Here is a 13,072-nt window from a genome sequence, read left to right as displayed (position 1 = left end):
GACTCGCTTGATTGTATTAATATGCATTAATATGTCTGATATGCAGTGCAGATTTCAGACTGATGATCCAGTATTCGAGTATTGGTCTGGCAAAAGTTTTGTATGCTCTAGTTATCAATTCGATATTTCTGGAAGAGAAGCTTCATAAGATTAGATTTACAATTCTTTTTTTAAAAAAAATTTTTTTTATTGATTTTACAATTAAAACAAACCAACAACGCATACATAAATGAAAGAGAGAAAAAGAAGAAAGGAAGAAGAAAATAGAAAGAAAAAAATAGAAAACAATTAAAAACATTCTCATCTTCAACAGTTTGTAAGACCTCTTTTTTATCCTTATTTTATGCCATATACACACACCTAATCCTTACATATATCACTGTTATGGATCCTCTTTTGCCTTTTAGTGTGAAGTCTATCTTTGGTTTATCCATTTGTACCAGCAGTTCCAGCTGTTGTGGTATATTAAAGTGTCTTTATTTTTTAATGCCAAAGTTAATTTGTCCATTTCTGCACAGCTTGAAATTTTTTGAATAATCATCTCCTCTAATGGAACATGAGGCTGCTTCCAACATTGTGCAAAAGCCAATCTGGCTGCTGTCAAAATGTGTATTATTATATATTTCACTTTTTTTGATATTTGTTTATCAAAGAATCCCTAACAGAAAGGACTCTGGTTTGAATTCGATCTGTTCTCTTGTCATTTCTTCCAGCCAGCTCTGGTGCTTAGGTCATTTGATATGAGAACTTGACAGAGTGAGGATCATCAATGAGGTCATATCCTCCTAGCTTGTATTTGGTATACTGATTTTTATTACCAATATGTAGGACAGAACATTTGTTGGTTGAGATTTGGAGTTGCCAGTTGTTTGACCATTCACACACATAATCAAGATAGCTTTGAAGGACAGTAGCATTGTCAGTGGTGGTGAATGGTTTTACGTCATCCGCAAAGAGGACACAGTTGCTTATAAGGTGATTGCAAAGGTCATTTATATAGAGTATAAAGAATGGATCCTAGAATGCTGCCTTGGGGGACACCACTGTTAACTGGAGCAGGATTTTATATAGCACTCCCTATTTTTATGATTTGTTGCCTGTTTGACAGAAATGCAGTAATCCACTTACAAAGGGATCCGGAAATGCCATAAGAGTTTAGTTTTAACAGTAGTTTGTCATGGACCACTGAATCAAAGGTTTTGCAGAAGTCTACATAAATTGCGTCTATAGCTTTACCCTGGTCAAGTAGAGTAATCCATATGTTTTTGCAGTGTAGGAGTTGAAGGTTGCAGGACAATTTTTTCCTGAAACCAAATTGTTTTTTGGAGAGTAGGTTGTTTGACTCTTAAGTGGAGAGTGATGAATTGGTTAATGATTGATTCCATGTCTTTGAATGTGACACAACACAGTGAGATCGGTCTGTAGTTTTCAACCAGGCTGGGGTCACCTTTTTTGAAGATAGGGATGATCGTAGCTAAGGACCATAGGTTTGGTAAGGAGCTGGTTCTGAATGATATATCATATACTGTACAATGCTTAGGGGTTCCGCTATAGCAGAGGAGAGCTTTTTTAAGAAGTACCACTGAATCAAAGGCTTTGCAGAAGTCTATGTAAATTGCATCTATAGCTTTTATAGTGGAAAAAGTTGCCTCCCTTTAATGGAGGTTTTTAAAGAGGGGTAGAAAGTCATATTTGAAATGATTTAGCTGATTTTACATTAGAAATTGGACTTGATCTCTGAGGCTCCTTCCAGTTTAATGATTCTGTGAAAATAGTTTTTTCACCCAGTCACTACCAACAAAATAGCAAAGTTGCTTTAGCAATATGCCTGGAATTCTCAAACTTGCATAGACATGTGGAGAAGTTGTTATTTTCTGGCACCTTTTCCAACTTACCTTGAATATGAAATTACATCTGGAGGAATTTTGAGATGTGATTGGCTCCAGTATAAAAGAGCTAATGTATTATAGAAATAAGGAGTTTTTAATGTAACACATCTGTAGACGATCACATGAAATCTATCTTCTTTTGTTTATTGTGGGAAAAGCAGATAATTTTGCATAGACTCTACTCTCTTGTGTTGCATTTATTATGGTTATTTCTGATATCCCCATGAAATATTTTCTTCTTCTAATATATCTACTGGTGATTTGTTGATATTTATAGTAGCTTATTTGCTGAACCTGAAGCTAAATAAGATAGATCTGCCATTATTCCGAGCAGTGTTTCCAGTGTGTTTAAACTGTAAAATTGAATCATATATCATGGATGTTGATATTTGTGGAACAATCACAATAGTTGAATTTTAAAATATAGTGATTTAGGTAGTATTAGAATAAGTTTGATCTTTACATCCTCTTTAATAAATGGAAGTAAATGCTCTGTAAGGATTCTCAACCATTTTAGTCTGTAGGCATATTTGGAATGTCGAGAGCTTATTGCGAGTATTCTCACAAAATAGCTGCAAGAAGATGGAGAGAAAACATTTATTTAGTGGCACGGGAGTAGTCGCCTATTACAGAAGGGCGGGAGGGAGGGAGAGAGAGAGAGATAGATTTCTACCTATTTTTATGGAACCTTTTCTGTCAAAACTGGAGCTTCTCTGACACAAAAAGCTACATACAGGTTTTTTTTGAGCACAAAGCTCCCTATCTTCTGAAAGCGCCTCATTACTGATTTGACTCTTTATTCTATGACAATAAATAAAACTAATGATATATTAACTGAACTATTTTTTATGTCTCTGTGTATATGCCATTCTTTTGCTGATTAAGAAGCTCTAAGAGCCAATGTTTTGTCAGGCTAGATCAGTGGTTCTTAACCTGGGTGATATTGCCCCCCCCCCCCGGGGGGTGATTTCATTTTTCAGGGGGGCGATGGAATGAAAAGGGCCGATGCAGGGGCAAAGGAACGGAAGGGGGGCAATATGGGGGCGATGGAGCGAGAAGTTTTGGGGACACTTTTGAGACTTTTTACGTACAGTGAACCACTGTAAATCTGTCATACAAAAACATCAGATCGCTCGCTGTTAGTGGATTGAACTATGTTTTAAAATGTTCCTCCAGCTGGCTTCAGTACAGAACGCCATACATATGTGAATACGCATCCCTCATCTTCATGCGCGCTATGGGAAAAAGACTGGAAATAAATTATTTGCATCGATATGTCCTGATGACAATTTTAAAGAAAACAAAAACGTGTTTGAATAAATTGAAGAATTATTTCCCTGTGTTGTGATTGTGAGGTTATGTTGGGGGAGTGGGGGGGGCGGTGATGACTTCCTCAGTGGCTCAAGGGGGCAATTCTTTCAAAAAGGTTAAGAACCACTGAGCTAGATGATATGTAGGCTTCCTTTTATCTTTTCCTATGATTTGTTGGATTAAACATTCTATAATACATTACATATGGTTGAATGTGAGCAGCTGACCTCTATACACACAGTTCATGTTTTATCTATTAATTGTTATTGTTCTAATCCTACCATTTCTCAATGAATTTAAGGTGGTACACAGGGGTAAGGCCTCTCAATTTTATCATCATAACAACCAGAGGTGGTATTCAGCAGGCTCTGACCAGTTCTGGAGAACCAGTAGTGGAAATTTTGAGTAGTTTGGAGAACCATCAAATACCACCTCTGCCTGTCCCTGTTCCCATCTATTCTCTGCCTCCCGAGTCCCAGCTGATTGTCTGGGTCTTCTTTTGTTGCCCTGCACAGGAGAACGGAGCTGGGAAGCAGGTTAGTGGGGTGGAGAGGGAATGGAGATTTTTCAGTAACCTTTCCCCAGGAGTGGGGAGGGAATGGAGATTTTGTAGTATCCTTCCCCTGCCACACCACCAAGCCACACCACGACCATCAAGCCACGCCCACAGAACCAGTAGTAAAAAATTAGAATCCCACCACTGATAACAACCCTGAGAGGTAGAATAATCTAAGAAACAGAGCCTCGAATGTCACACAGGAAGCTTTGTGGCCAAATGGAAATTTGAACCTAGGATTCTGCACCCCTGTATGAACTACTTAGACCACAATGGTTATCATGCCTTATTAGAGTTTATTTAGTGAAGTTAATGTAGATCTAAAAACTGGTCCAGCTTTCCATGCATAATGAACAGTTTTAATCTGAAGCCCAAAGAAAGGTAAGTTGTCTTCATGCATTTTTTGATTTGTTTAAATTTGATTTGCTATCTTTATCATCATCATCATCATCATCATCTCACATCCTGGAATTCAAAATGGTTTTAAGTTATTTTCACTCCAGTTATTACCTTACAATGTAAGTTTCTGTTAGCATTTAAAGTGTTTCAAAATTAAGGCATGCGTTATTGTCTTTAATACGTTGGAAAAAGTAAAGTTCTTTGATCACAAGCCCTCAGAGAACACCATATAATTCTGCGTAGATAAAAGGCATATCTCAAATCCATATATTTTGTACTCATGATGAATTTCTGTTTTGTTCTAATGGGTTTTTGCAGGTGCTCTAGGAAAAAGAACGAGATTTCAGGAAAAATATGTAGCCCAACTGATACTCGATGTTCAGAGGAAAGATAACATCCTCCTTCCTTACCGAGAACTTAGTCCAGCACCTACTCCATTAGAAGATTTAACTAAGGTATTTAAATGAAACAAAAACACTATATTTTAGAAGGCTCTGCCTTTGTGTGGGTTGTCATTTGTTCTGTGAGCTATTTGTACACCTTCAAGTACAGTTTTCCCCATCCTTCAATTAACTACTACTTAATTGTCTGTGAGATAAGTCTGCTCTGCACCTGGAAATAAGTATGAATGTGTTTGCATCTGTTTCTATCCCCTCTCACTCAAAAATTCTAAGTGATTTACATGTCATTAAAATTTTATTTTTTATTTATTTATTTTATTTTGTCAAGCAATTATAAGATAACAGGTATAAGTATAAACATAATTATGAATACATGAAATTGATACATATAAGAAAAATAAAAGAAACAATAGGACAGGGACGGTAGGCACGTTGGTGCGCTTATGCACGCCCCCTACAGACCTCTTAGGAAAGGGGTGAGGTCAATAGTAGACAGTCTAAGGTTAAAGTTTTTGGGATTTGGAGAGGAAACCACATAGAGTAGAGTATTCCAGACAATGACCACTCTGTTGCTGAAGTCGTATTTCTGGCAATCAAGTTTGTGCGGTTTACCTTGAGTTTGTATCTATTGTGTGCTCTTGTATTGTTATGGTTGAAGCTGAAGTATTCATTGACAGGTAGGACATTGCAATATATAATTTTATGTATTATACTTAATCAGACCGAAGGTGGTGTAGTTGTAGGTTTTCTAAGTCTAGAATTTCAAGTCTGGTGGCATAAGGTATTCTGCAACGAGTAGAGGAGTGGAGAACTCTTCTTGTGAAATGGACAGTTAAATCAACAATCATATACATGTATCAGGCATCTTAAACCAACCTCCATTCAAGTAAGTCCCCAGTCAAGATTTCCTTTCAATACAGATTTCTACTTCAGAAGAACTCTATTCATCAAGGTCACAAATGGAAAGAAAAATCCCAAGTATCTATCCCCTGCCGAATTTCTAATAATTATTGTGCACACAGTTGCTACATATTTAAAGGAGGGACAGATATATATTACAAAAGAAAAATGTGGTAAAGGGCCTTCCAATAAAGTTTATTTGTGGCAATAGGATCTTTCTCAAGAGAAATTCTTCATAGGTTTTCAAGAAAACTCAGGCTTTCTGGAGTATAGTTTGAAGACCGCTAACTGGAATATATTTCCAAACTATTCTGTTTCTTCAAGGAACTTTTTATTCTTTAGCCACAGCCCTGGTGTTCTGTCAGTTCTCCTAGTTCTTGCTTAAATCATTTTCAACACAGTTGCTGTTGTGCTAGCCAAGCGAATCCTTCTCTGTAGCTTAGTCAAGAGGAGAATTTATGTTCCTGGCAAAGCTAAAATCAAATGCTGCTGTTCAAGATATTTTTTTATGTTATTACTGCAACTTCCAAACAGATGAACAACTTTAGATGTAATTTATTACTTGTGTATATTTCCCCACAGAATTATGCTTTAGATGATGACACCGTACTAAATGAAATAAAGTTTGAAAAATCTCATCAGAACCAGATGCCTGACCTCTGTGCAGAAGAACTTGCTGTAATCCTTGGCATTTGGTAAGATAATAAACTTGGTCCCATCATTGTCAGTGCCCAGTTATAGAGGAAAAGCAAAAGTACCCAGGCTGGTTTTAAGAAAAGGCTAAAAACACACATCAAAGTAATATCTCTATTGGGCAAGCAAACACGTGTATCAGCTTTTGAGTTCTCTAAAATCTCTTAAATTATGTGATGATAAATAATGTAAAAATGTTGGGTACGTCCATGTGTGTGGTTTGAGGGAAGAAGCTGTTGCGTACGTCCATGTGTGTGGTTTGAGGGAAGAAGCTGATGTTGAAACCATCAAATATGGGAGGAAGTGAAATCATTCACTTATGTTAGATGCTGCTCTGAATTCAGAATGATTGGAACAAGGAATACATAATGGCCTATTTTTGAAGAGACAAATAGGAGATTCAGATCTTTAACAATCATGTATAAAAGATGATATTTTGAGAGTTTGCACATATTTTGTCAATGTAGTATTGTGCACAAGTTATTATGGTAAGAGCAATGAAATCTAGGTTCATCTATGGATGTTTCACCAAGTGACTTGTGTCTGATGTGGGAAAAATGAAATCTAGGTTCAAGACAACTATTTCTATGGATGTTTTACCAGGTGACTTGTGTCTGATATGGGAAAAATGGGAGTGCTATTTATACTACCTTGAATTTCTGGAGGAAAGGCAAGATAGCAGGAACAAAACTAAACAAATAAATTAGTTTTGGTAGCTTTGTTATATGATTTGAGCCTCTAATTAACCATCTGCAAGGATTGCAAGCTTAATATTAGCACGCACGCACGCACACACACATACACACGTTCTTTCCTAAATGTTTCACTGAATAGAACTGAATGTTTGGAATTTCAGAAAGCTACATGAATAAAATGTATTCTTTTTTTATTTACAGTATAGACTTTCAGAAAAACAATCCTGTCCATAAACTCACAGAAGAGGAGCTGCTTGCTTTTACATCAGTAAGTAACTGCTCGATTTTTTTCTTTTAAAAATGTTGTCATATATGTTTATTGAATGGATCACATGTTGAGTTGCCTGCTGTTTCTCAGAGAAGGAGCGTTTATGTACATGGAGAATATTATATAGAAAGAAGCAAAGACCTACCTAATCCATTTTCTGGATCCTATCCAGGTGCAAATAGAAAGTCCACAGAAAGGATATGTGTGTGCTACTTCCCTTCTATTCATATTTTCTAGCAATTAATATTAAGAGGCTTGCTGCCTTTATCCCTAGAGATAATATATTGATAGCCTTATTCTGAATAAATTTGTCTTGCCCTCTTTTTGGTCCCAGAAAATCTTACAGTAACATACTCTACATGACTGCTTTACTTCCTATGAAGAAGTTTGTTTGATTTAATCTCTTCTAAATCTTCCGTATAATTTCACATACTTCAGTTGTGCCCCCATTTGTCTTCATAGCAAGAGTTGCTTTAGTCCTAATGACGGGAGGTGCCCTTTTCTGCATCTTCTCCAAATTCATAATATTCTTTCGGAGATTTAGTAACTAGAATAGTATCAACAGTGTCCCCAACATATATAATGAAAAATGCTTCTATTTGATATTTCTGATAGAACTTAAATTGTGTTACTGCCATAAATGCCATATTTCTGCTACGTGTATTTCATTAAACTGGTTTAAGATGACTTTAAGTGAAATAGTTGTTTTATTATCCCTTACCTTATACAAACAACTTTTTTTAAAACAAATTTTATTCAGTTTTTCACATTAAAAACAAAAATAGCTTTTTAGTGGACAACATATTTCCGGGTCATCACCTTTACATACAAATATGACAGCAATTATACATTCATATATGCATACTTAATTCTATTATTATCTTTTCCATTCCAAATTTTCAGTAAGAAGAGAAACAAACACATTAATTCTAGCCTCTTTCATTAATCTCAATCGAAACATCTTTTTGTTTCATTTCAATTATTTCAAATATAATCCTTTAATATTTATTTTAAAAATAAAGATAAACAATATGTGTTTGCCTAATAATAATAATAATAAGTTACCAATGTCTCTCCTTGCTTTTAATAGTCTATATTAACTTATTAATTTAGTTGGTTCTTTAGTCTGTCTTATTCCCTTTCCATTACACATTCTTTTTATAAATTCTAGATTAATACAAATTTTAACACTAAAAAAAAAGCAAGTATAGGTTTCCCCCCTTTTACTGTTTTGAGTGTGACATCTCAATGATTAAAATATACCTTTATTCCCTCATCTTGATTCCCAATAAACCATTATTTTTAAGAAGTTACAATAATAATCATTACATCTTTTCCTTTGGATTCTGCAGCATATTTTCCCCCCTTGATTTTTAATAAGAGTTATCAGTATCTATATTACCCTATTTTCTAAATATTTTTAATTGCAGAAATATTCTTATTACCCCTTGTCACCCTGCAGAATCCCCTTTTTAATTCATCAGCCATTATCTCTGAAAAAACAATTTCTTTTCAACATTTTACTATTTCCATATTTCTTTATTTCATGCACCTGTTTCTTACTGCTTGTCCTCCCCCTCTTTTCCCCATATCTTTTCTCATTCCAGTTTATATCCCTCTCTTTCTTAATATTTTCCTTTCCCCTTTTCTGCTGGGTCTTTCTGCCTTTCCTGACTTCACAGGTATTCCCCCTTTTGATTGCCTTCTTAAATCTCAACTTGTTAACCTTCCTTCTTTTCCCACTTCTTTGTAGTGTTCTTTGTGTTAATTGTCTATTTAAAATGTCTTCTCCTTGAATCGACTCCTCCTCCTCTGAAGCTCTTCTTCTTGTTCTTCAATCACCATTTCCATTTTTTCTAACACAGAGCAAAGTGATTCGCCTCTTTCCTGGAGTAATTCTCTCATATTTTTAAGTTCCATTTTTAATTCCTGAAGAGATATCATCATTACACACTCTTATATTTTATGATCATTAAAGTCCACAAAAAAAAAACACTTTTACTTTCCTTCTTTCAATTTTCTAAAGTTCTCAGTTATTCCAGCCGAGGGTCTATACCAAAAACATCAGTTAATCCCACAGTCAGTCTTTCCTTGCTTTTTTCTTTATTCTGGTTCTGCTTTCACTTTCTAAGATTCTTACTTTGTTTCAATATTTCTTTAATGTTATATCCACACAAGTTTATTCAGAAACAGGATGCTTTCCCTTTTGTTTGAGCTCAAGTTTTTGTCAAAAGGTAGCACTCTCCATTATACAAAGTCTTCACCTTTTCTCCCTATTTTTTTATTTAGGGTTTTTTGAACCTCAATATTCCAGCACAGTCCAGTCTCCAATTTGTAAACTTTATTATTATTATTTTTTGACCATCTTAAGTCCAGCTTTATTTTATGCCTGTTTATTCCCAAAATATTTTAGTCCCATTTAATTAAATCTTTAGTTCCAGCTTCTTCCTTTCCCGGTTTGAAGCCCCACTTAGCTGTCAAAAATATTTTCTTTTTTCCCCCCCTGTCCCTTTGTAATTTCGCCGCTCACTTTTCTTTTCTTAAAAATTCCATGTTACCTTAATCCCGGGGTACTTTTGTTTAGTTGTATTGCCCAGTTGTCCCGGTTCCGATGTTATCCACCTCTTTCTTCCCTCCTGCACAAATCTTAATCCAGCTGAGTCCTCCTCTTTGGGGAGGCCATTTTAAACCACCTCTGCAGTCATCTTCAGAGGGAAAAAGACCAAGCCCAGGGGGGGAGATGTGGCTCCCCTCAACCTGGCTTGCGGCTTCCCCTTACTCGGTCGCCCCTCCAAGGCAGCTTCAGCCCCTAATCGTAATGATCGGGGCTCTCCAACGAAAGAGCACGGACCATAGCCGCAGAGAGTCGTGATCTATGGTCCATCAGCGAAGAGGCTCCGCCTTCTTCCCTTATACAAACAACTTTTTGTGCTTTGTGAGTTGTTATGGGTTACACAGATAGAAACAGGCTGTCTGGCACATTGAAGGTTATCTAAAGTAATACAATGGACTTTGGGGCAAACAGTTGAATATTGTATGAGAATGGGAAAGTAAGAATAATGATTGAATATTGAAAGTGTTTCAGGCTGCATTTCTACTGTATTGACTATGATAACATAATTTTATGGTTTTGGTAATTGTCTTCTCATACAATTGTTTTGAATAACTTACTGCAGTTCAGCTCTTGAATCCGTGCTTGCCAAGAGTACAAATTATGATATAAAATAGGGACTGATCAACAACTGCTGAATTAAAACTATTCTGGTCAGTAAAATATAGTCCATGCCTTCACAAAGTGTTTCCTTGGATCACTTTGACATGCTTCCAGATCCATTTTATAAGTGATGCAAGGTTGATGATACAAATTTTAGCTCGTTTCATTTTTTGGGGTTTCCAAGAAAATAATAAAATATATTATAAATAAATTAAAATTAATGTAAGTATTTATCTAATATGTTAGATTATATGACAGATAGTTCTTAACTGAAAACAATAATTGAGCTGCAGTTAAGTGTTGTGGTGATTAAATGGGTTTTACAACTTTTTCTGATAGTTGTTAAGCGAATTTATCAGTTGTTAAGTGAACACAGTAGTAGTTTAATGAACATGGTGACCATTAAATGAATCTCTTATTTATTGGATTATTTTTTTCTGGAAACTGGAAATGAATTTAGCAAAAATGTCAAAAATCATACTCATTCAACCACAGGATGCGGCAAACAGCTGTAAAGGTGAGCTGGTTGCCAGGTACCCCAAATGCGATCACATGACTGTGTGTGTGTGCAGCCATTGAATATTTGAAATATGATCGTAAGATCCTTTTAAGGGGTCTTTTGTAACTTTGAATGGTCTCTAAGTGAGCAGTCTTAAGTTGAGGACTATCCCTATTTTCAAAAATTCTCCATTAAAAATAGTTTATTTTCATGACTGAAATCCAGAAATACATAGAGCAGGCTTCCCTGGCTACATTCTTTCCAGAAAGTAGAGGTTGAAGTCTAAGAAAATGGGTAGCAGGAGACTGAGGAAGATGGATTTAATTTTTCTGAAGAACTCCTAAGTCAAGAATTTCTCTTTGACTTTCTAGCTATTCTCTTGTTATCCTTTTATTCAGAGGTGGTATTCAGCAGGTTCTGACCAGTTCTGGAGAACTGGTAGCAGAAATTTTAAGTAATTCAGAGAACCGGTAGCGGAAATTTTGAGTAGTTCGGAATACCACCTCTGACTGCCCCTGCCCCCATCTATTCTCTGTCTCCTGAGTCCCATCTAATTGGCTGGGTCTTCTTTTGTTGCCCTGCACAGGAGAACGGAGCAGGGAGTGGGGTAGGGAGGGAATGGAATTTTGCAGTAACCTTCCCCCAGGAATGGGGAGGGAATGGAGATTTTGCAGTATCCTTCCCCTGCCATGCCCACCAAGCCATGCCCACAGAACCCGTAGTAAAAAATATTGAATCCCACCACTGCTTTTATTAGTCCAGGATTTGTATTTAGACTATTTGTGAAATAGATAAAGAAAATATCATAAGGAACTCAGCAGATAAGAAGCTGTTCCATCACCGTCTGGCCCTCATTACCTCAGGAGATACAACCAAGACCGTCTCCAGAACATATGAATCCCTTCTTCCCAGATATGCTACACCTTATTATACTAAGAAGGCCTAATTAACAATCTGGATTTAAGAAGACTTAGTTGAATTTTGTACCTCAAGTCTTTTAGATTTGAGCACTGCTATTGGGGCATTCAACAGGGAAGAACTATAATCACTATGCGCATTAAGTGGCCGAAGGGCAGTTTTGAAGTAATGTTCTGCCACTTGTTCTGGATTTTCTGGAAGTCGTTCATCTTCTTTGTTGGGGCAAATAGACTATAAAGAAAGCAACAGGAAGAGTTTAGTCTACCATCTAGTGGCTGATTGTTTTTTTAAAAATAGTACTGTACAGTATCACTTGAACTGCTTCATTTCCAAAGTTTTAGGTATGCATGGTTTACAGGTTGCTAAGAGCGGGCCAAATTTATTGATAGGTTTAATACTGAATATTTATTATTTGAATGTGTTTTATGATAAAAAATAGAGAAAATAGTTTTAAAGTGTCATAGCTTTCAGTGAATTTTCTAATTCTTAATGCAGTTCTGAACATTTGTCTCAGCCGCTAAAGTAGAGTTAAAACTTCAAACCCTGAGACAACTTTTTGTCAAGAGCTTCTTCAACATTTGTCAGTCGTTATTTGCTTGGTTTATTAAAAAAAAACCACCCCTAAATATGGAAGGAGTATTGGTCAACGAAGTTAATGTCATGTTTGACCTCCTCTCCTGTATCAACATATTGTTATGTGTATGTGTGAGCAGGCATCTTCTCAGCCTACATGTGGATTCTTAAATCTGCAGGCTGGTTAGATGGTTGTCATACATTCATCAGATATCTGCTTAAATATAGTTATTCTCAAGAAAGGAGATATTTCCCAATACTTTGAAGTAATCTTAGCATTGGCATTTTAGGTCAGAGTCCTAATAATCATCTTTCATCTCAGAAATTCCTGATCAAGGAGTGCAGTATATTTTTGGAACCCATTGCATTTTAAAATATGCATTTGTGTTAATGTATTGAATGCCTTTACTTGAAAACAGGGTGTTCAGTATTTACAGAGTACGATGTAATTTTGACTCTTCTTTAAAATATTTGTATCATCTGTAGTGTCTCTATAGTTGTTCTTGGTGACTTAAAGCAATCAAAAATCCCAGCAGAACTACAACATTCTAAAAAAATTAAATCAGTTTCTTTTTTTAAAAAATGGTCGGTATCATGATAGATAAATTTTATCTACTATAGTACCAGACCATTCAGGGACTGTTCTAAGATATGACAGCACTGAAAAAGGAGACTTATAATTGGTCCTCAAAGGTTTGGCTGTTGCAACTCTCCGGTGGTCACATTGTTGCAGTTTGGGCACTAGGCAATTGGCTC

General features: G+C 36.0%; 1 protein-coding gene across 1 annotated transcript in view; it reads left to right on the top strand.

Annotated features, from left to right (window-relative positions):
* The window catches only part of TTC27 (tetratricopeptide repeat domain 27), an 83,470-nt gene that overhangs the window by 16,748 nt on the left and 53,650 nt on the right, over nt 1-13,072 (top strand). Inside the window, exons 7-9 of the mRNA XM_026695524.2 lie at nt 4,474-4,610; nt 6,039-6,151; nt 7,046-7,112. Coding sequence (XP_026551309.2) covers nt 4,474-4,610; nt 6,039-6,151; nt 7,046-7,112 — 317 coding nt within the window. The remainder of the gene's footprint in view (nt 1-4,473; nt 4,611-6,038; nt 6,152-7,045; nt 7,113-13,072) is intronic.

This window comes from Pseudonaja textilis, chromosome 1 (genome assembly GCF_049901715.1).
Source record: "Pseudonaja textilis isolate UNSWEBS1 chromosome 1, rPseTex1.2, whole genome shotgun sequence".
NCBI classification, from domain to species: Eukaryota; Metazoa; Chordata; class Lepidosauria; order Squamata; family Elapidae; genus Pseudonaja; species Pseudonaja textilis.
This window is presented reverse-complemented; position numbering and strand designations above follow the sequence as displayed.